The sequence below is a fragment of the Euprymna scolopes genome, chromosome 13 (genome assembly GCF_053919585.1).
Source record: "Euprymna scolopes isolate OS-2025 chromosome 13, ASM5391958v1, whole genome shotgun sequence".
Classification (NCBI taxonomy): domain Eukaryota; kingdom Metazoa; phylum Mollusca; class Cephalopoda; order Sepiida; family Sepiolidae; genus Euprymna; species Euprymna scolopes.
Genome location: NC_136494.1, coordinates 42556831 through 42580215, shown reverse-complemented (window position 1 = coordinate 42580215; position 23385 = coordinate 42556831). Strand labels below are relative to the sequence as shown.

The window sequence follows — 23385 nt, the reverse complement described above, 5'->3', positions numbered from 1 at the left end:
CCAGCTTGTGAAGATACCTGACTAACATTGTGTTGCAATGTCAGAGGCTTTGCACTAAAGATCCTCTTCAACATTTCTTTTCACAAGATGCAAGGTTCTTTCAGAGGACCCGGTTTGATCTGAATGAGGTTTTGTGCACTCTTTATCCTCTCTTGTGAATTGTATGATCACTCTATTAACAGTAGAAAAGAGTATTGAAAGATTTCCTATTATTTTGCATTGACCACTTTCATGCTAATGCCTGATTCGTCTTCATAGAAATTCTGATAGGTCTCCTTTGGTTCATGGCATGCTTCAATGTTATTAAATGCAGCTTTAATGGGATACTCTAACTTATTTCAACACTATTCTTATCTGTAAATATAAATAATCATATATTACTCTTAGGAAAAATATTTTTCTTAGTGTTGAATCTTTTCCCATCATGTCTTTTCTGTCATATATATATGGTGACTGTCTATTCGTTTTTCAGTATCATCACTTTTGCATATCAATATGATAGTGAAAGACCTCCAGTAAGAGGTTTGGATATGACTTTTAGGCCTTCTAGACATTTAAAGACAGTATGATAGGGTGTGATGAATATCAAGACTTTTTGATGCTACACAAGTGAATAAATGATGAAGAGGAAACAAATTCATTAGAATGACTTGAAGACCATCAAACATTTCTGATGTTATTTCAGCAATCAAAATGTTAAAATAAACATTATTAGAAATGCTGATGTATTATATGACTCATCAGAGTGGCTGAATCTAGCGAGATTCAAAATTGGGACTCCATGGTAAGAAGCATAAACCTCTACCACTAGACAATCTCGTGCGACTGCTGAATATATCATGATTTACATAGATGTTATTTATTTTTTGTTTTTTAAATACTTTTTGAACGAATTCTAGCTAGATTCAGCCAATCTGAAGAGTCATAGACAACGAAACACGTGTCAGTGGATAATTAATTTTAAAAACAATACATATGCCGTTCCCCATTTGGGGGTACCAAATTGGTCAAAGGGAAAATTATTCCAAACTTACATTTAGGTAAAAATGCACTTTCATATAAATAATTGAATTCATTCAAAAAGTATCACAAAAACAAAAACAAAAACAAATAAATAACAAATAAATATAATTATATAAATATAAATATATATATATATATATATATATATATATATATATATAGATATAGATAGATAGATATAATTTCTCTAAAAAGACATACCCATAATTTCTATCTTGTGAACTCTATTTTCATGTAGTTTTCATCATAGCAGTATTTCTTTTTTAAGGGCTTTTGATATTTTCGATCTTAACCTACTTCATGTGTCAAAAAGTGTTTCAGCGTTACAAACATGAATTGGGTTTTTTTTTCACATCATTCTATTTATAGTTATAGTTAGTTTTATTTTAGATTTCTGAAATAATATTCTTATTCTTTTATTTGAAATTTTTTCCAATAAATTTTTAATTTATTTGTTTGCAGGGCAATAAACCACAAAAAGCTGTTCAAATCCCAACCGGAACAAAATCCAAACAAATTACATTAAGATTTTTCCCAGTCAAAAATTGTACTGTTATTGTATCTGTTTCAATTGTTGCTTGCTTCCAAGAAAGAAGTAAGTATCTGGATGCCATTTTCAATGAAAATAATTTTTTGTAGTAATCAAATTATTCAATGTTCAGTTTCCTATGTTTAATGTAAAAATGATTCCTCTGGAATGAATATTTCCTTGGAACTTCTTCATCAAACTCTAAAAACTTTTGTTACTTAAATTTTTGATAAAAGATCTTTTTGATCATTGAACACCATGTCCCCGAGTTACAAATATTTTTGTAGAAAAACTTATAGCTCAATTTTGAGAAAATAAGTTTACTATGTAAGTTTAAAAATAAAATTATTTCTTGGTTCGAAATTCTAAAATGACATTTTGTAAACAAGAATTTATTCTTAGAGACTGATGACAGCACCATTTTAAGTTAAACTTGTGTACAAAACTGGTCTTGTTAGAAACTGAACAAGCATTTTTTTCAACATTTTTATCTCAAAATGTGGTTCTGACTGGATTATAAGCATAAAAACATTTTTTAATATATCACAAAGATTTTAAACAGAGAGACAATGAATACATTTTCCAATTTATGTATGATTTTAAAATTATTTCTCTGTTAGTTTTATTATGTAGTTATAATAATTTTATTATGTAGTTATAATAATTTTATTATAGTTATAATAATTTTATTATGTAGTTATAATAATTTTCAAATATTTACAAAGATTTTGCTATTTCCGAATTGCATGTTTTTGTCTTTCAGCTGAGAGTCCACTTTTCACACATCCTGTAACTGGAAAGGCACCATTCTATACTGTTACCACAAGTAAGTTTATTGTGACTTACCATTCTAAAATCATTTCCAAGTTATATTTACTCTATCCTTTAGCAAGACTCTGTGAAGTCACAAAGACAATAATGTAGTAATAAATAGAAGAACTGAATTGTAGAAAAATAACATAATTTAATTACAGAATGTAGTTAATATATAATATACAACAAAACAATAATTATTACTTATCCATAAATACAAGTTTGGCATGAGTAGAAAATACTGAATCGTCCTGACCTTAATGTTCTGAGTCATACCATAGTGAAAAAAGCAATATCAAAAGAATGACAAAGTCTATTTATATGTAAATATATTGATTTTATTTACAACTTGTTAGAACAATAAAAAGTAAAGTGTTAATAAGAGTTCAAAGTGTCTAGATGAAAAATTGGTTATAATCAGGATTCGGTTCTGGGGTTCGGGAAGGAGTGAGTCACTCTTTCGACAACAACACGTTTCTGCCCTCTTCTTTTCCAATCGACCACACCTGGCCTCTCGCCACCAATGTCACACTGCACAATCCGAATGTCATCAATACAAAATTCTTTTCAAGAGAAGATGTTCACGACTTTTTTCTCTCTGCTGCCCCAGGGAATTTTCCCCTGCTTTTATATCCTCCTATCTAGAAAAAAAAGGAAGAGACAGGAAAAAAAAATAGCTTCTCCCATCATGCTCTGCCTTCCCAAGATGCCCTTCGCATATACAAATGCGCTGGCCATCCTTTCCTTCTTCTTTCCCAAAGAGCGATGCAGATATGCCCGGTACGTTTCTTTTTTTTCTTCTTTTCTTTTCTAACCATATACCCCACACGCCCCTCCTGATCTTTGAGATCAATAAGACACTTCATAATCCTTCATCCAAGCAGGCCTCCTCCTCTCACGATGAGGCCTCTGGGGGACAACTTCTTGGGAGTTCACATTTTCATGTTCACTACAGACATTCTCGTCCAGTTGTGAAGAACCACAATGTGGGGCTAAGTCGAATTGGGGTGCATCGTTAGCTTCTTCTTTTTTTATCGACTTCCTCCTCTTAACTGTCATTACTGTGCACCAGCAGGGTTACACGACGCAGGTCTAGGATATGCCGGGGAACGCCATTCACCATTACGTTGTTCTTTGACTGCATTCCTGTTACGACCCCCTCCCCCAGCGAGTTGCACGTTTTGCATTGGGGGGCTTTACCCACTCCTCCTCACTCACTTTAATGGTAGCTTCTTCACCCTCAATTCCTACCGTTTTGTTGCACGGATGCCGCCACTTATATGCAAAGATGGCTCTATGAGGCACAGTTGTCTCATCTTGTCTGGTTTTTGGTGAGATGTTGTACCAAAACACCGCCTCCATGGGTGAAATGTTGCTTTTTTCCGCAGCTGCCTTGATGGTGCAATGATTCCTCTCCACTATCCCATTGCCACTCGGCCGATACACTGCCCTAAAAAATTGCCTTATTCCCCACCTATCACACACATCTTTAAAGGCTTCTGATCGGAAAGCGGGGCCATTGTCCATTAACAGTTCCTCAACCGGCCCTCTTTCCAAAAATATTTCTTCAATGACCCCTCCGATCGCCCATGCAACTTCTGCCCTGATGTCTCTCCATATGGCAAACTTCCCCGGTCCACAGTCGACCATCGACAGATACAGCTTATGGCGATAATGGGTCACATCAATGGCCAATCGCTTCCAGTCCTCTGCAATGTGTAACTCTCCTGCTTCATGTCTGGATGGTCCAGGGTCTATCGATTGGCACTCCTGGCGGTGCTCCACTACCTCTCTGACCTCCTTCTCGGTGGTTTCCGGGTAAACCTCTCTTGTCAGGAATAACGTCCGTTCTCGACCAAAGTGGTGCATTTCATGTAACTTTTTAACTTCCTCCCCTGCACAGCATGTTGAGGAAACCTCCTTTCTCTCTTGCAGCCAGGCTTTCTTTACCCATGTCATCGAATCCGCCTTGTTCTTTTCTGAGGTATCAGCACTACAGATACCTTCAACTGGAATTCCGCTATCAAATCTGCGCATGCTCCAAGCCTGCGCTTGATCAGCATTTCTGCAGCACCTCTGGTCCTAACTCTCTTATCGCCAGTTACTGCCGACCTGATCCATGAAACTACCGTTGCCGAATCGGATTTGATTTCAATTGTTTTCAATCCCCACTTCAGGGCCAGATTGATTCCTTTCATAGCAGCCTCCAGTTCGGCTACATTGATATGGGAATAGTCGTCCTTCTTCCTTAACCACGCCGCATCTTCCACAGTTACGCCCTCCATCTCTAATACGACGCCCAATGCCAGACTGCTGGCATCACACCAAATCACCGCCGCGTCTCCACTGCTGATGTACCATTCCCCCTTTACTGGTTCTTCTTTTGTCACTCTCGCGATGATTTCTTGTAGCATGTTAGTGACCTCCTTCGTCACACGGCCCTCCCAGCCATCAGTGCCTGTTTGTCGTTTAATAAAGCTGCACGCTATCCTGAGCCAGCTGGCGATTGGATAGTGTCCCACCAATCTCCCACAGACAGAGAAGAGTTCTCGTTTTGTCAGGTTGGTTCCAATTTCGGGTATTGCATTCCCTCATCTACAGACAAGGCTTCCTTTACCAACTCGGCATAGTTTTAACCCCAACGTTGCTCCTCCATCCAGGGACTCCACCGGTTTTGCAGTCAACCCATACCTTGCGACATGGCCTCACACTTTCTCCGTTGTCACCTCTGCTTCCTCCACATGAATGTCGTCAATGTACGAACTAGTGGCCTTGTCCACTGTACAGTCTTTACTTAGCACCGTCTTCAGCACGGCAGTCATAATTTTTAGGGCTGAGCTCAGCCCAAAGCCTAACCTCGTCAGGCAATACAACTTCCCCTTGTACCGGACCAATTGATGTTTCTAGAGTTTTTCATCTCCATGGATCTGAAGATAAGCCAACTTCAGGTCGACAATCTTAGTGGCCTGCTTCATTCTCCTCCACTTCCTCATCACCTCTTCGCATACATCAATCCCCTTTCCAGTGTGGCAGGCTACGTATCTGTTTAATTCTCTTTTCTAACCATATACTCCACAATGTTGTTTGTCTATATGTGTGTGAACTTGTGTATGAGTGAGTTTGTGCGATTATATATATAAGTTATTGTTATGTTTAGTAGTTCATGACTGTGTCTTGTGTTGTCTGGTGAAAATCTATAGTTTAGCAACCAAGGCTATATTTAGTTTACTTCCATGTATTTTTATATTTTTAGTCCATACAATAGCGTTTTCAGTCTAGGTAATGAATGTTGTTAGCCAGATGATTTGTCTATTAGGTGGAAACAGATGATATACAGTGAAAAAACACAAAGATGTGTAAAACCAAAGAAAGTCTATTTCATGAAAAGGTCCACAAGGAAAGCAATAAGGAGATAGCTCTTGAAAAGTGAGAGTATGTGATGATATGGGTGTTAGGAAGAAAACTTCTCTGATCATTGGTAGTGCAGCGAAAAAGAGTGATAACAAATGCATTATTTACATGTAATGGGCTGTTTTTCTTTTCTTGGTTAGTACAAGTTTCAGATTTTGGCCATTGTACTCTGTGGTTTTCAGCTATGCAGTTACTGAATCCTTTATTAAATCCATAAAGATAGATTGGCCCTCATTGTGTGTCATGACTTTTGGACATCTCGTATTAGTTAATTATTTTAACTTCTTTTACCAGAGATACAATTTATAACCACAACATCCAAAAAGCATGCAATGCAGGTGAAAAGAGAACAATCTATTTCATATGGATTAAGAAAACTGTTCAGTTTAAATGTTGCAAAAACTGCACAAAAAATATTGAGTGGATAACATGCAATAGCTACAAACATGAACATCTTTACTGATGTGTTAACAACTTTTAAATGCTGTAGGTTGGAAATTGAAAAGAACTATCATAGAATGAGATCACACACTACTCAATGCTTGAAGACATCAAATAATTTTTACTGCACATTTTCTCATCTAAAAAATGTGGGACATATTGTCAAAAGTTTGGCATCAAATGAAATATATTATTTTCATTATTTGAAAAGAATAATTCAAGTTAGCATGCTGAATAATGGCTACAAGTAAATTAGCACCCATCATTCTGATTGAATAAAAATCATTAATAGTCATCATCAAACAAGAAGTATTAATCAAATTTTAATTGTTTAACATTAATTACAATCAACTACATAAAAAAAACTCTTATTCGTGTAAGCGCATTCACTTGATTTTTGTTTTCGTAATTGGTATATAACTACTTAAAACTTTGCCAGATTGGTTGCGAGGAATTAATCACTCACAATTGTAACCTTGGACAATAAAGATATTTTTTAAGCTTTCAAAAATTTAGAAATACATCACTAATGAAGAATCTCAATTCTTGTTTTGATGCTTTTCATTAAAGAACTGTAATTGTTTCAACCTTCAATTCAGCATTTAGTTATCTGATTATTCACGCATTGTTTTGGATTTGATATCAAACTAGAGTGGCCTTTTAGTTACTATTCATTCCAGATCCATTGTTAGAGATCTATGGATTGAATAGAATCAATCCTAGATTTGATATAAAATGGCATCCAATAGTATAAATCTACAAACATCATGAACAAGTATTTTAGCATAAAAAAAAACATTTACTAAAATGACTGGATTCAATATTAAAAACCTAAAACCAAATTATAATCCACTCTTAAACCGTTTGTAACAGACTTTACAATAAAATGTGTCATTTGAATAATCTTCTTGTATGTTTTATTTTTCAGAACATTATGCTAACCCATTCGCAACTTCTATGATGATGACAATGACTAAGCTTTCTACTTTCTGTAAGTTTTTTGTTACTAAATTTTTTTCATTTCTTTGTAGAATAATGTTTTCCGATAGTCTAAGCAATGGCCAATTTAAACAATAAGAGCAGATTCAGATGTCAGATTGACAGACAAATAAGAATGTTTTTTGTAGAGTGATGGTATACTCCACATCTTGGGGAAATTGTCTTTTATGATTGTATTCCATAATTTCCAATCTATCTAAAGTTCATGCCAGGAGGATCTTACACCTTGCAAAAAATGAAGGATGGCTTTCCAGCAGAGTTTGTGGAGCAGGAGCAGTAGGTTGGTGCACCTGAAAGCTGCTCTTTTTTTTCAAGAGGCAATGAGTAAATTCTAACTTCTAAAATAAAAAAAAATCAGCCTTTTGTCCTATTATCTCGGCATTACTTTCAGTCATCTTATATTTTTCTATGCCACTGTGCACAAGCAATATCGGATCCTGAGTAATGAAGTTAACATTTGTGCAACTCTTGTTATGCTCTAAACTCCTCATCATGCAAACATCCTTTCTGTATTCATTATCTTTCGAAACATAAAATTGCAAACAAAGGTCAAGTATGGAACTTAAAAAAAATTAAATTCATAAACCATTCAAATGCAATACGTATGCATCAAAAACTTAAAATATTTTAAATAAACTTAATTTTTTTCTGTTTTTATTTCTTTCCTGATGTGCATATCATATATGAAATATGGCACAAAGAATCGACAGGACAATCGTTTTTCAAATATAGTATTAAAGCATTTATCTTCTTTGCTTGAAAATTTAGTATTCGGTTTTACATATTGTGTAAAATATGTAAATATGTATTCATTGAATTCTCCAAAACTTTGAAGATATCAATTCTGAACTTTTCTTTGTAATTTCAGCATCGAACATAGCATTAATGGAATCAACGCCAAACGCACCTTGTGAGTATTAGGAAGAATACTATCTATAGATAAAAGAAAATATATTAGAATTAAACTTGATAGGAATTTAAAATATATTTTTTAACCGTATTGCTTAGATTTATAAAAACCTACTGATTATGGTGATGATGATTATGATGATGATGATGATCACGATCATGCTGAAGAAAATGTTCATATGAAATAATCTTAAACCTTGTAAAAAAATTGAAGAATAAGTTTTCAGTAAAACTTTATGGGGCAGGAGCAATAGGTGAACATTCCTAAAATCTGTTCTTTTTAAAAAACAAAGAGTGAAACGATCCTAAATTTTGAAATAACACCAGTTCTTCTATCTGATTATCTAACCATTGCTGACATTCATCTCGGATTTTTCATTGCCACTGATCAGAAGCAAAGGAGAAATGCAGTTATAAATTGTGCAACACTTATTACAAAGGGTATCTTTCAGAATGTATCAATTATTTTTTGAGACAACAATTGTCAAGTTTGCACCTGCAATAAAATTAAATAAATGCAATATGTTTCAGCAGGTTATAATATTTTAAATTGCTTCATCCTGATTTGTTGGCATTTGTTTTTCCTGGTATGTAGAGGGAACACATGAAAGATGGCAACATCTGTAATGAAAGTGTGGATATAGAACTGATAGGACTCAAATACAACTTATTTACTTCATCACTGCCACTTCTAATTATATAAATGAACAGCCAATTATTCTTTAAATATAATGTGGAACTATTTATCTTATTTGCTAGAAAATTCTTTATTTATTAGGCAAAAGTATGTAAATACAAATAAATATTCACTGAATTCCCCAAAGATTTGAAGATATCAACTGTGAACATTTTTTTGTCATTTCAGCATCGAGTATAGCATTAATGGAATCAACCCCAAATGCACCTTGTGAGTATTAAGAAGAAACATATTAAAATTAAAAGAAACAATATTAGAATCGGACTTTATTTGCAGGAATTTAAAATAAATTTCAGAACAATTTTTTATTTAAAAAATTTGATTAATATTTTGGTTCTAAATCAAGGAAAGTTCAAAAAAAAAATTTTTGGTTCTAAATCAAGGAAAGTTCAAAAAAACATCTGAAACATTGTGATGAGTGAGAAAAGCAAAAGAGATCCAAACATTCAAAGAAGCAATTAATAAAAACAAATTACAAACAATTTCTCCCAAACTATTGTTATTGTAGACTAATACATTGGACATCCTCTTTCCTAACAACTCCTCCTCCAACAATATCGTGCTACTCTGTCCATGTGTGATAATTTGCATAAGCAAATAAATGAATAACTAATAATAATAAATAAAAATAAATAATTTACATAAGCAAATAAATAAATCATGAATTGACCCTTGTAAAACTCATCATAAGCAGCTGGAACCTATCACTTTGACATTTTACATGTTGTCAAAGGGAATTTTTGTATAAAACTATGAAAACTGGCCAACGTTCAAAATTCACAACTTTAAAGCATGGAAACAAGGTTAGCTGTAGAGCAACAATATTTTATACCTGCTGAATTACAGAAAGAAAATATTGTGCTACAAAAGGAAGGATTTTGTGGCTAGCCAAACAAGTTTTCATAATAAATAAAATGGATGGACTTATGATAATCAATTGATCACAACTGGGCAATTTTTATCATTCATAGAGAAAGACAAACTCCTATTTGATCTAGTGAGGTCTAAGACATTCCACTCTGCCACAGAAGAACAGCTATTACAACAAATAAGACATTATTTACAGAGAGCTGTGCACAAAGCTACATTGGAAAAATTTCCTCTCTATAAGGCAGAAAGAGGCAGAGTTAATCACACACGTTCCAGTTTGTTTAGGGTCCCTAGCAAACATGTACAGTTTTCCAGTAACTTCTATAAACAAACAAAACTACACTTGGTATATAAAATTAAATAAATGCAGTATGTTTCAGCAGGTTATAATATTTTAAATTGCTTCATCCTGATTTGTTGGCATTTGTTTTTCCTGGTATGTAGAGGGAACGCATGAAAGATGGCAACATCTGTAATGAAAGTGTGGATATAGAACTGATAGGACTCAAATACAACTTATTTACTTCATCACTGCCACTTCTAATTATATAAATGAACAGCCAATTATTCTTTAAATATAATGTGGAACTATTTATCTTATTTGCTAGAAAATTCTTTATTTATTAGGCAAAAGTATGTAAATACAAATAAATATTCACTGAATTCCCCAAAGATTTGAAGATATCAACTGTGAACATTTTTTTGTTATTTCAGCATCGAGTATAGCATTAATGGAATCAACCCCAAATGCACCTTGTGAGTATTAAGAAGAAACATATTAAAATTAAAAGAAACAATATTAGAATCGGACTTTATTTGCAGGAATTTAAAATAAATTTCAGAACAATTTTTTATTTAAAAAATTTGATTAATATTTTGGTTCTAAATCAAGGAAAGTTCAAAAAAAAAATTTTTGGTTCTAAATCAAGGAAAGTTCAAAAAAACATCTGAAACATTGTGATGAGTGAGAAAAGCAAAAGAGATCCAAACATTCAAAGAAGCAATTAATAAAAACAAATTACAAACAATTTCTCCCAAACTATTGTTATTGTAGACTAATACATTGGACATCCTCTTTCCTAACAACTCCTCCTCCAACAATATCGTGCTACTCTGTCCATGTGTGATAATTTGCATAAGCAAATAAATGAATAACTAATAATAATAAATAAAAATAAATAATTTACATAAGCAAATAAATAAATCATGAATTGACCCTTGTAAAACTAATCATAAGCAGCTGGAACCTATCACTTTGACATTTTACATGTTGTCAAAGGGAATTTTTGTATAAAACTATGAAAACTGGCCAACGTTCAAAATTCACAACTTTAAAGCATGGAAACAAGGTTAGCTGTAGAGCAACAATATTTTATACCTGCTGAATTACAGAAAGAAAATATTGTGCTACAAAAGGAAGGATTTTGTGGCTAGCCAAACAAGTTTTCATAATAAATAAAATGGATGGACTTATGATAATCAATTGATCACAACTGGGCAATTTTTATCATTCATAGAGAAAGACAAACTCCTATTTGATCTAGTGAGGTCTAAGACATTCCACTCTGCCACAGAAGAACAGCTATTACAACAAATAAGACATTATTTACAGAGAGCTGTGCACAAAGCTACATTGGAAAAATTTCCTCTTTATAAGGCAGAAAGAGGCAGAGTTAATCACACACGTTCCAGTTTGTTTAGGGTCCCTAGCAAACATGTACAGTTTTCCAGTAACTTCTATAAACAAACAAAACTACACTTGGTATATAAAATTAAATAAATGCAGTATGTTTCAGCAGGTTATAATATTTTAAATTGCTTCATCCTGATTTGTTGGCATTTGTTTTTCCTGGTATGTAGAGGGAACGCATGAAAGATGGCAACATCTGTAATGAAAGTGTGGATATAGAACTGATAGGACTCAAATACAACTTATTTACTTCATCACTGCCACTTCTAATTATATAAATGAACAGCCAATTATTCTTTAAATATAATGTGGAACTATTTATCTTATTTGCTAGAAAATTCTTTATTTATTAGGCAAAAGTATGTAAATACAAATAAATATTCACTGAATTCCCCAAAGATTTGAAGATATCAACTGTGAACATTTTTTTGTCATTTCAGCATCGAGTATAGCATTAATGGAATCAACCCCAAATGCACCTTGTGAGTATTAAGAAGAAACATATTAAAATTAAAAGAAACTTATTGTAACGTAATTCCCCATTGAGGAGCGTTAGAACTACGCTGAAGTAGCTTTGTATTCCCGGGTGACGCCAGATAACCCAAGGATGTAAGATAGAGAAGATAAATATACATATTTTATTTCATGTCAAAATAGATATTGTTTGAAAACCAGAGAAATATATTTTTACGGCTAAAAGTTGATAACAGGAAATTTCACTTAGGACCTTGTCTGGCCTTAAAATGAACCCAGGGTCAGATGTCAGAATTGACATCTGTCCTTGAAAGTCATACTTAGATTTCAGTGTGGGAATTGTACCCATGCAAAACCCTGGGGCTTAGGATTTCGTGGAGATTTCGTGGCGAAATCTTATTGGCTGGGGAGAAGTACTACCCCATCCACACACCTTATTATATTAACGACTGTCGTGCGAAAATTAGCCAGTTTTAGAGAAGAGCGAGAAGAGTTGAGTCGAACAGAGTTCAGATCAGAGTAGAGAAGAGACGTGACCCCTCCCCACCTCATCCATCCGTCGGTCGCTGTTTGTGAAGAGAGTTGAGACTTTGAAAAGAACTTACAAAATCTGAATGAGAATTGTAAAAACATTTGTACATAATTTTATGAGAATTAAGCTTTTGTAGATAGACTACAATCGTTGTCTCTCTTCCTGCCTGCTGCTTCGATATTCGCTTTCAGCATACCAGATTATGTAACAACCTCCGAGGAGCCTAGACGATCACGTGCTGAGAATCCAAAGTACTAGCCACCTCCTCGAAGGAGGCGTTACATTATTAAAAGAAACATATTAAAATATTAAACATATTATTAAAAGAAACATACTAAAAGAAAATATTCAACTTATTAAAAGAAACATATTAAAAGAAACTTATTAAAAGAAACATATTAAAATTAAAAGAAACAATATTAGAATCGGACTTTATTTGCAGGAATTTAAAATAAATTTCAAAACAATTTTTTATTTAAAAAATTTGATTAATGTTTTGGTTCTAAATCAAGGAAAGTTCAAAAAAACATCTGAAACATTGTGATGAGTGAGAAAAGCAAAAGAGATCCAAACATTCAAAGAAGCAATTAATAAAAACAAATTACAAACAATTTCTCCCAAACTATTGTTATTGTAGACTAATACATTGGACATCCTCTTTCCTAACAACTCCTCCTCCAACAATATCGTGCTACTCTGTCCATGTGTGATAATTTGCATAAGCAAATAAATGAATAACTAATAATAATAAATAAAAATAAATAATTTACATAAGCAAATAAATAAATCATGAATTGACCCTTGTAAAACTCATCATAAGCAGCTGGAACCTATCACTTTGACATTTTACATGTTGTCAAAGGGAATTTTTGTATAAAACTATGAAAACTGGCCAACGTTCAAAATTCACAACTTTAAAGCATGGAAGCAAGGTTAGCTGTAGAGCAACAATATTTTATACCTGTTGAATTACAGAAAGAAAATATTGTGCTACAAAAGGAAGGATTTTGTGGCTAGCCAAACAAGTTTTCATAATAAATAAAATGGATGGACTTATGATAATCAATTGATCACAACTGGGCAATTTTTATCATTCATAGAGAAAGACAAACTCCTATTTGATCTAGTGAGGTCTAAGACATTCCACTCTGCCACAGAAGAACAGCTATTACAACAAATAAGACATTATTTACAGAGAGCTGTGCACAAAGCTACATTGGAAAAATTTCCTCTCTATAAGGCAGAAAGAGGCAGAGTTAATCACACACTTTCTAGTTTGTTTAGGGTCCCTAGCAAACATGTACAGTTTTCCAGTAACTTCTATAAACAAACAAAACTACACTTGGTATGTAAATTATTTCAGCAACATAGTGACAAATTGTGGCAAAACTTGCAAAGCAAAATATCAGCAAAAATCATAACTTTTTGACAAGCTAGAAACTGTAGCAATAACAGAAATGTTGACACTCCATCAATACAATGCATCCTGTCACCTTATTAGAGGTCAGATCGTGAATTATGGTTTCAGAAAGCCAAGATTTTCCAGACTCAACAATATTCCAAGGCCTGTAGAGAATGTGAAATGAATTCGTACTCTGGTAGATCATTTGATCATAAGAACTATCTAATGAATAAAGTCTGCTTTAATTGTGAAATAATCGGCCAAACAGAGTAAATGCTGCAAAAACAAAGATCTGCAAACCTATCAAAATCAAGTTTTACAAAACAGGAATCCTACATTCTCCACACTAAATAACCCACAGAGGATCATCTGCTTATATGTAAAATATTAACTGTTGTGGTATCATCACTAATCATGGATTATTTCTGATAAGTATATAATACTTTGGCTGTAATCAAGTTTGGGAGTTGAATAGCAGAAGCTATACTGATACCATTTTATTAAGAAGGATCTCTTGCTCCACAATCATCTCTGAAAATAGAAATGACCTTAATTTCAGAATCATACAAGGAACATCTCCATGAAACCAATTAGTCTCCGCATGCACTGAATTGATGCTATAGTTGCTCCGGTGGAATTGTCATACAAGATGTTGAAACAAATGCTTAGTATCAGCTAGTCACCAAATCTGAAATATCACAAAATACAAGCTACATATAAAAGTTATGGTACTTGCTAATATGGTAATTACAATGGATTGGATCAGTTTCAATGAAGTTTTCTGTCTAATTTTCTATCTTATATGCTGGAGAAGAGTTTTTTTATGAGTGAAAAACTGCAAACCTTTCTTCACTTAATTTATAAAAGTTTTCAAGACACAAACTGCAAATTCTTTTTTTTTTAATTCCAGTACTTTATCTACCAATGAAGACAGCAAAACGAAATGAATCTTGTAAGTATAAAAAAATATAATTTTATGTAGAGAACAACTTTTGATACTATTCATCAAATATACATTATTATGTCAACGTATTTTCTTTTGTCTTTTTCAATCAATGATTTTGTGACAAAATAAAATGCGTGCTGAATGCACAAATATTATGCCAAAGAGTCTATCTGCTAAAAAGAGAAATGAACAACCCTAGATTTTTAGATGAGTTTCAATAATCACCATCTCTTCAAATATTCTGTGCACCTTATATACATTGTCAAGTTTGCAATAAAATTCAATAAATGAACCACTCAGCAGGTTACAATATTTTAAATTGTTTAATTCTGTTTTGTTGCCATTTATTTTCCTGATACGTAGTCAGATATTCATGGGAGAGACCACGTGAGAGATGGCAACATCCCTAATGAATGTTAATAAAGAACTGACAGGACTCAAACAAAACTTATATACAACATAGTTTGAATTATGATGAAAAAATTGCAGATGTTTATTTACTAAATTTATAGAAGTTTTGAAGATGCTAATTATAAATTTCTTTTTTTAATTTCAGCATTTAATCTAAAAACATATGAAGATACAAACATTGTAGATCTTTTTTTAATGCAAATCTATTTGTAGATGTTGCTCAACTTCAATTTATTATATGCTCTATTATACAATCACATAAATGAAACGAATGAAAAAAATGGAGGCAATAGGTTTGAAATAACATTTATTTACCACAAACTTAAGTTTGCAACCAAGTTGGATTGTGTGCATAAAAATGTGTGATGGTACGAGTGTGTGCAAAGAGGTTGAGAGAATGTGTCTCACATACCTTGTGTTGCATGAGTTTTGTACTTGTGTTTTGAATAAGGCAAGGAAGAGAAAAGAATACTCTCTTTGTATTTAATCTTTTATAGTCCCTATTTCAGTGTCCTCTAACATAGAGAAAAGGGAAATGATTAGGTATGAGCGCCATCTGGTGTATGTTTGCTTTGTTTTGGTTTGTTGGTCCCTCAACAAAGGAGGGATTGAACCTAGTAATTCACTCTTGTTCATCCGTTCTTCTATCCATCTGTTCGTTTGTTTGCACTTTTCTCAATAATCACGCCTTGGATGTAAAAAAATTTTTTGCACAAACATTACTCATAGTGAAAGTACATTTTTTCCAAAATGGATATTCTGGGATATCTCTGGTTGCGCCCCCCAACCCCGGGGGGGTATTATAGGGGCAAAATTATCCCCAAATCGTTCGTTCGTTTGTTTGTTTGCACTTTTCTCTATAACTACATCTTGAATTCTTTTGAAATTTTGCACAAACATTAGTCATGGTGAAAGTAAATTTCCAGGATAACTCTGGTTGCCCATCTAGGGGGTATTATAAGGGTCAAATTGACCCGAAATTGGACATTATGATTTCTACTCTAATGTCATTACATTAATTCCTTAATAGTACCGACATTGTAGTCTTATCGTCACATGGAAGCAAAATAAGTAAAATTTATTTAAAAAAAAAAGAATCATCTTGTTTTGAATTTTCTTTTTTACAAATAATATACAATTGTATGCGATTTTATGTGAATATGCTTTTAGTCAGTAAAAGAAAAAGACATAAATTAAAGAAGAGTAGAAAATGAATCTGCGGTTTACTTTTGACAGCCTCGTAACTCTCGCTTCCCGTATTTTGTCCTTTAGATCTCACATTCCATTAGCGATGTTTCTGACAAAGGAGGAAGAATTGCTATTTTCTAAGTTGAAATCTGTCAGCACTTATTGGTTTATTTTTTTTATTATTATTTTATTTTTTTGTTTTTCAATTTTTTTTTTTTTTTTCAAGTGGTTTCATATTTTGTCTGGAGCGATTTCCATAAAAAGAACAGCACATTCTAACATAAAGGGCTTCACTGTGGACTTGACAAGTCACAATCCATGGTGACTCCTTCTTCTCAAACTGAGAAACATATGTGTAGCTTTTGTGTGGCATTGGATTCTGCACTGAAAATAGATATTCCTATAAGATGTTGGATAATTTGATTCTTATGTACAGCTGCACGTTCTATTATATTCTTGACCTTAAATCCATTTGTAATTATAGCAGTTTCTTTAAATTTTCCTAAATGATTATAACTTTTCTCAAGTGAGTTGCACAATATTTAAATAATATTTTATAGATTTTAAATTAATGTATAATATCATTTTCTTTTACAGATATTTTTTAATAATAGTAATTCATTTTTTGCTAAGTAACTTCCCACAAATTCATGAAAGTTTTGAAGATGTTAATCACAAATTTTTGCTTTGTTTTAATATTTTTTACTATTTAACCGACTAATAATGAAAGGAATAATATAATAAGTATTTAAAAAGATGTAACTAATGTTGCATGATGTAGAAAAATGAATTGTTATATTAATGTATTTTGTTTTTGTTTATTCACAGTATGTGTATTTGATAAGTGTGCTTACATCCGAGAATTTGGCTTTGAGGGTCCGCATATTGTGGGATGGATTGAAAAGGATGGTAAAACTGGCGCTACAGTTGAAGACGAAGTAGTTAGAATGGATGACAAAGTCGAAGAAGGTGTTGTCATTTATGTTGCTTGTACCACTTGGTAAGTTGAGCACTTTTTCTTTGATCAGTCTCAGTTTCAAATAAAAATCATTGAAATCAATTAAAAACAGCAGCAATTTCATGAATTAAAATTAAGTAGGATTGTTATACTCCATTTGGAGAATACATTACAATCACGTGACATCCTATCCAAAATTAAATCTACATTAGTTTTATTACCGATATGAAGCACTTCCCCTATTACTATAGCAACAAATACAACTATATATATTTTTTAAATATTGTGTAGAATTTAAAAATGAAGAAACAAAAAAATATTTGCTTCTTAGATTTTATAATTGTATACTTTTCTACTAAATTATATAATGTACCTTGAAGACGGATTTAATTTTGTTTTCAATAAATAGAAGTCAACTTCAAGTTTTTTTTTTTTTCTACATTCCAAACAAGACACCTTACCAATAATGGCATAAAGGGCTACTGTGAATTTGGGATCATACCTACAGAGGCATCCTAAGTAGGGAGATTAGCAGTGAGATGTTTGTATAGATTACAATTAAATTTCTGCATGTTGGTACAGGAAGGGAACTCTAACGGATATTAGTTTGATGAAAGGAGCTATTAGACGTCCTGTATCTGGAGACTTCTTTAGTGAAAAGGTGTAATTTTGCTAGTTGTTGGGTTCGCCGGGGGTATTTACATTAAGGGAGTACCAGTGCAGTAAGTTCATCAGGTCACACTCCATGGAAGCACTTACAAAACAAGCACAAGAATACAATATTGTGGCAATGTGACAAGGGTTGAAGCTTGGTAGATAGTATTGGATCTATTAGATTAGAGGATATTTTTTTGATTCTGTCTAAGAGGGAGAGACTAAACAACATTTACAAACAAGAAAGGTAATTACTAAAACATTATTTCAATCTTCACTAACCATAACATTCTTACTCGCCAAGTTCTAACAAAGGTGTTAGCTTAAAGTGGTTCCTATTCCTGTCTGAATATCATTTTTTTCTCTTTGTGGATTCTTATATGTTCTATTCCTGTAGATAATTATTATCCATTTAAATCCTACAAAATTTGTCTATGTAAAATATGGATAAAAAAAAGTATATTTATTCATATGTATATTTTTAAACATTGTCTTTATTGGATTAATGTTTGGTATGAATGTAGATCCATGTTATTATAAAACTTAAGTTTATCCCATCATTCTTCTCCTTTTAGTGTCACTTAATATTTCTCAATCAAATTTTTAGTGTCACTTAATATTTCTCAATCAAATTTTTGGTGTTACTGGCAGCTTCCCAATCATTTACTGTCATAATCAGATAATCATATAAAATTCACAATTACTATGGGAATTTCACACTTGTGAACTTTATAATATTTTTATATTTCTATTAAAAAAAACTTAATTTTTGTATTTATGTATTTATAATTTCCTTGTGTTTTGATGCTTTTCAGTATTTGCACAAATGGAAACATAACTTGTGCTAAGAAATTATGTGGAGGTAAGTTTTGATTTAATTACAATCTAACTTGTTTACGTTTGATAGAATTTTTACCAAATGATTTACAAAACACACGATGTACATCTTATCCAATTAAATAAGGTTGAATGAAGAAATGCTGCCCAATCGCGTATTACAGGGTGGAACGATAAAATTGTCGCCCTAGAAAAGACAACACGATTCCATTTTGATGAAAACCGATTTTGTGTTTTTAGTTGCAAACCATCTAATAGTTAGCCAGTTGTGTACAAATCCTAAGAGTGATAGAAGCCTTTTATCATGTCTGAAAGTGATACAATGTTCAATGAGAGAGATTGGAGATGCTCCGCTGTACAACTCATGCTCTCTACCGATCCAAATTATAACAACAGGACCACTGCCAACACCCTTGAAATGTAAATCCAGATGGTTCAATGCTTGAGGGCACAGCTCAATGAAGTTTCCGGCCACGGTTATGGTCTTTGGTGTGGTTTCAAGTGAGGGACACATTATGCCACTGCACATCATCAAAGTTGACTTGAAAGTTAACACCAAAGTGTACCTGAATGTGTTAAAGAGTGTAATGATCTCCTGGTGTAATCAGATGACCGCTGGCAGACCCTGGGTGTGGCAATAGGATTCGGTGCCGGCCCAGAAGTCCAAAGAGACCCAGGCATTGCTTCAGAAGGAGTGCTATGACTTTGTACCCTTCTTTCACTGGCCCCACCCTTTTCTAACTTTAACCCGCTGGACTACTTCATTCGGCCATATGTTGAGAACATCACCAACATAACCTTCCACAACACCAAAGCCAGCCTGATTGCCACTATTCGCTAAGTATTTGCCAAGCTCCTACCGGTGCTTGTGGAAAAGGCATGCTCCCAGTTCCAGACCCGTGTCAAGGTGGTGATTGAGATCGAAGGCAGCAACATTGAATAGAGGTCAGCTCTCCTACATAATAAAGTTACGTGAATTGATATTTTCAATAAAAGTTTTAAAATAAATCTGTAGTGTTGTTTTCTTTAGGGCAACAAATTTATTGTTCCACCCTAGACACATCCTCAATTAAAAACAAAACAATTATATTTCACCAGTGTTTGAGCTTGCTGTTTATCTAGATATATTACTAAAATATTCACTTAAAATCATAGAATTATGTGAGTAATTTAAGATTTTACAAATAAATTATCATTTCTGATGGTGTAAAGAAAAAAATTCACTTACTATTCATTCTTTTCAAATTCATTTCATGTGGCTGGTTAAGTCTAAGGTTGACATTTTGTTTGCTCAATTCTCCTTACAACTTCTTGAAATGGTTTTGTCTAAGACTAAAAAAAGACACATGTTTTATTTGCGAAATTTTGCATGACAAGATGGAAATACATATCTATATTTCGTCTTGAAAATACTTAACCACTCCATACTCTTTCATCTGGATTTTTCATGTTTAATCTTTTATTCACTTTTTATTTTTCATTTCTTTTCCCCATTTCATGAACTTTTTGCACTAAAACTTTTTTTCACATTTATGACTAATTTTCATATAATGCTGTCTCAATTTATGCCAGTACCAGCAAATTAATAGCTTCACTATAATATTCATTTGCTAATATCTTCCTTCTGATGAGAAGAATACATTTCTTTAAAACTCTGTGGATTACGGAAATATTTCTTATTTGAGTATCCTGTCAAATAAGAGATTAAAGTATAATATATATATATATATATATATATATATATATATATATATATATATATATATATATATATATTATAATTTCCGTTTTAGTATTTAAATATTCCTATCTATCAAATATATTAATCTACCTAAACATTCATATCCTGTATGTATATTTACTTATATTTTACTATATGCATTTCCTTACATATTACTTGCTTTATCCGGAATTTGCAGCTACCGGCCATACTCTCCCCTTAAATTTTTTTTTTTTAGAGTTTTTTAGAGTTTTTTTAGTGTCTTTTAATAACTCCTACTGATATTTTCTTAAGTAATAACCTGTACATTTCAGTTGACCTCTTTTTTTGCCCTATATTTTTGACGCCTTTTAACATCATCTTGTCCGGATCATCTTGACATTTGCTTTTCTATTTTATATTTTATTCAATCACCATTCAATCTTTTTTTTTCTTCTTCTTCTTCTTCTTCTTCTTCTTCTTCTTCTTCTTCTTCTTCTTCTTCTTCTCCACTCATTTTTTTTCTCTCTTCTTCACTCATTTTTCTTAATTACACCTTGTCTCGGCAGCCGAGTTTAACGCATATCTTATTTTTCTTTTAATAATATTATTGGAATTCTTTCCCCTTTCCTTTGTACCTAATTGTGAATTATTCCACGGATTTCGGCCTTTTGAATTATTTTGGACCATCTTCCAATTATGCAATTTCCTTGAATTTACATTTTTAGATTTTACCGTCATTGGATAATTTACCTTTCACCAGACTATCCATTCACATGAAATCACCTTTTTCTCGACCCTATTCTCTCTGCTTCACTTTTTGTTATCAAGTAAGATCTTTGACTTACTTGCAGTTCCATCAAATACTTTTGCAAGCAAAATCCGATCCCGCATTTTGCTAATTCCTACCCTCTGATGAGAAGGAAAGTATTTCTTCAAAACTCTGCAGATTAAGGACTATCCACTTATTTAGTGTTTCCTTTTCAAATTAAATATGTTTTTAACTCTTTTTCAAAGTGTTTTTAACATATTTTATTAACTATTTGCTCTTATATATATATATATATATATATATATATATATATATATCGCTAGGCTCAGCGATATGGTGCACACATGCATGCATGTGCACACACACACATACACACGCACACACACATGCGCGCACGCGCACACACACACACACACACACACACACTAATTAGAAGAAATCTGTAGCCCAGATCTGTTTTAATTAGAAATGTTCAAGTTTTCCAACAACTCTTGAAAGAAGAAAGTGTTCTTGGTGCATTCTGTTGTTCCAGAGAGTTTGGTTCAAGTCAGCTTGGCTTTGATGATGCTAAGTGGCACTCTATTAATGTTTTCAACCAAAGCTTGATGAACTTTCCCTGGACTTTTCTTCCACATTCTGGATATTCCTTCTTAGAAAATCAATCTCTATTTTACCCTTTGTGTCCATGTCCTTAATGACTTCACCAACATAGAAAGCCACTGACGTTTTGCCTTCATACTAACACAACATGAAATCTCCAGAGCTCACACTATCTACGCTGCCTAAAATCAGTTCTCGATCTTCATCTTCGTTACTTTCACTTTCATAGTCATTGCATCATCAATGTCAGTGTCCATATCATCATTATCATCCTCCTCGATGGGGACAGTTTGACAAGCTGGCTTAAGCGTGATTTTCCAGTTTTTGTTTTGGCTTGTCGTCCCTTTTGATCAAAACTTTTCAGTCAATTCCTGAAGGTATTCTGCTGCAGTTGCAATCACGCACTTGCCTCTCTTCCAACCTCTCTTGCTGTTTGTCCGTGGTAGAGCTTTCGTAAATCCTCGGAACTCAGCTGGGGAAACAAAAGAGGGTGGCTTTGCCTCTTTGACAGGGTCACAGGTTTTTCCAGTTTGTATAGTTCAGATAGATGCTGGTACAGCTCCTGACAAAGTGATGCTGACTTAAGATGTGGAAGGTTATGAAGAATGAGGTGTTTGATCTGTTGGGTGGGGGATGGTTGGAGGCAGTTGAGACACCTTGTTAGAAGGAGGAAGAAAGAGTTTCTGCAGGAACAGGATGATTAGTGACATCGGATGGGGCAAAAAAAAAGAAAAATAGCCAGAAATGATGTGCCTGTCCAGGGGCCAGATATTAGATGTTTTGAAGCCGGCAGTGATGTTTGATGGAGTTTCTCCTAGAGTCTAAACATAGTTAACCAGCTCAGCAATGTTGTAGATGGTGATGGTCTTTCCAGGGTTACTTACCATCCATGAAGTGGCCCTGTGATTGAAAAAATATTTCGCTGGCCTATAGAGAGTATGGTCCAGAGGCTGCATTTTGTTGTTGGCATGAGGGGCACATGGTTTTCTTTTATGCATGTCAATGCTTGCAATGACAAGTGACTTTCATTATTATCCAGCACCAAGATGACAGGGTTTTCTCAGAATTTTGCACATGTTTTACAAAATGCTCAATTACCGACAAAAACTTATCTGATGCCATCCACCTGTGTTGTCTGTGACAAAAACTTCCCTCGTGAGCATTGTTCATCATATGCTGCTGAAACTTCTTTCTGGGAGATATGAACATTGGCGGCAAGATAACACCTGTAGCTAGCATTATCCCACAGACATTAACAAGCCCTCACCTTTCTTTATTCCTTTTGAATCAATAATCTTGAACAACTTCTGCGCAGTCGTGAAGCCTGTCGTATCCAGATTGAAAATTTATTGCCTTTCAAATTCCTGTATTTCTTTTCTGACAAGTCAAAAAATTGATTGATTTTGTGTTTGTTGAAGGCTATTGCACAAACAAGAGAAGTGGCCTCAGGTTTCCAAATTAAAAGTTGAAGGTGTGAAAGCAAATAAACCATTCTTTTCCAGCCTGTTTGCATGCCTCCCATGACATGAA

The 23385-nt window shown here is 33.4% G+C and overlaps 1 protein-coding gene across 1 annotated transcript in view; it reads left to right on the top strand.

Annotated features, from left to right (window-relative positions):
- LOC145292232 (uncharacterized) overlaps positions 1–23385 on the top strand; it is a 351246-nt gene that overhangs the window by 282080 nt on the left and 45781 nt on the right. Inside the window, exons 101-110 of the mRNA XM_080138555.1 lie at positions 1486–1618; positions 2316–2378; positions 7146–7208; positions 8085–8126; positions 8991–9032; positions 10407–10448; positions 11823–11864; positions 14701–14742; positions 17164–17335; positions 18763–18809. Of these exons, the coding sequence (XP_079994681.1) occupies positions 1486–1618; positions 2316–2378; positions 7146–7208; positions 8085–8126; positions 8991–9032; positions 10407–10448; positions 11823–11864; positions 14701–14742; positions 17164–17335; positions 18763–18809 (688 nt within the window). The remainder of the gene's footprint in view (positions 1–1485; positions 1619–2315; positions 2379–7145; positions 7209–8084; positions 8127–8990; positions 9033–10406; positions 10449–11822; positions 11865–14700; positions 14743–17163; positions 17336–18762; positions 18810–23385) is intronic.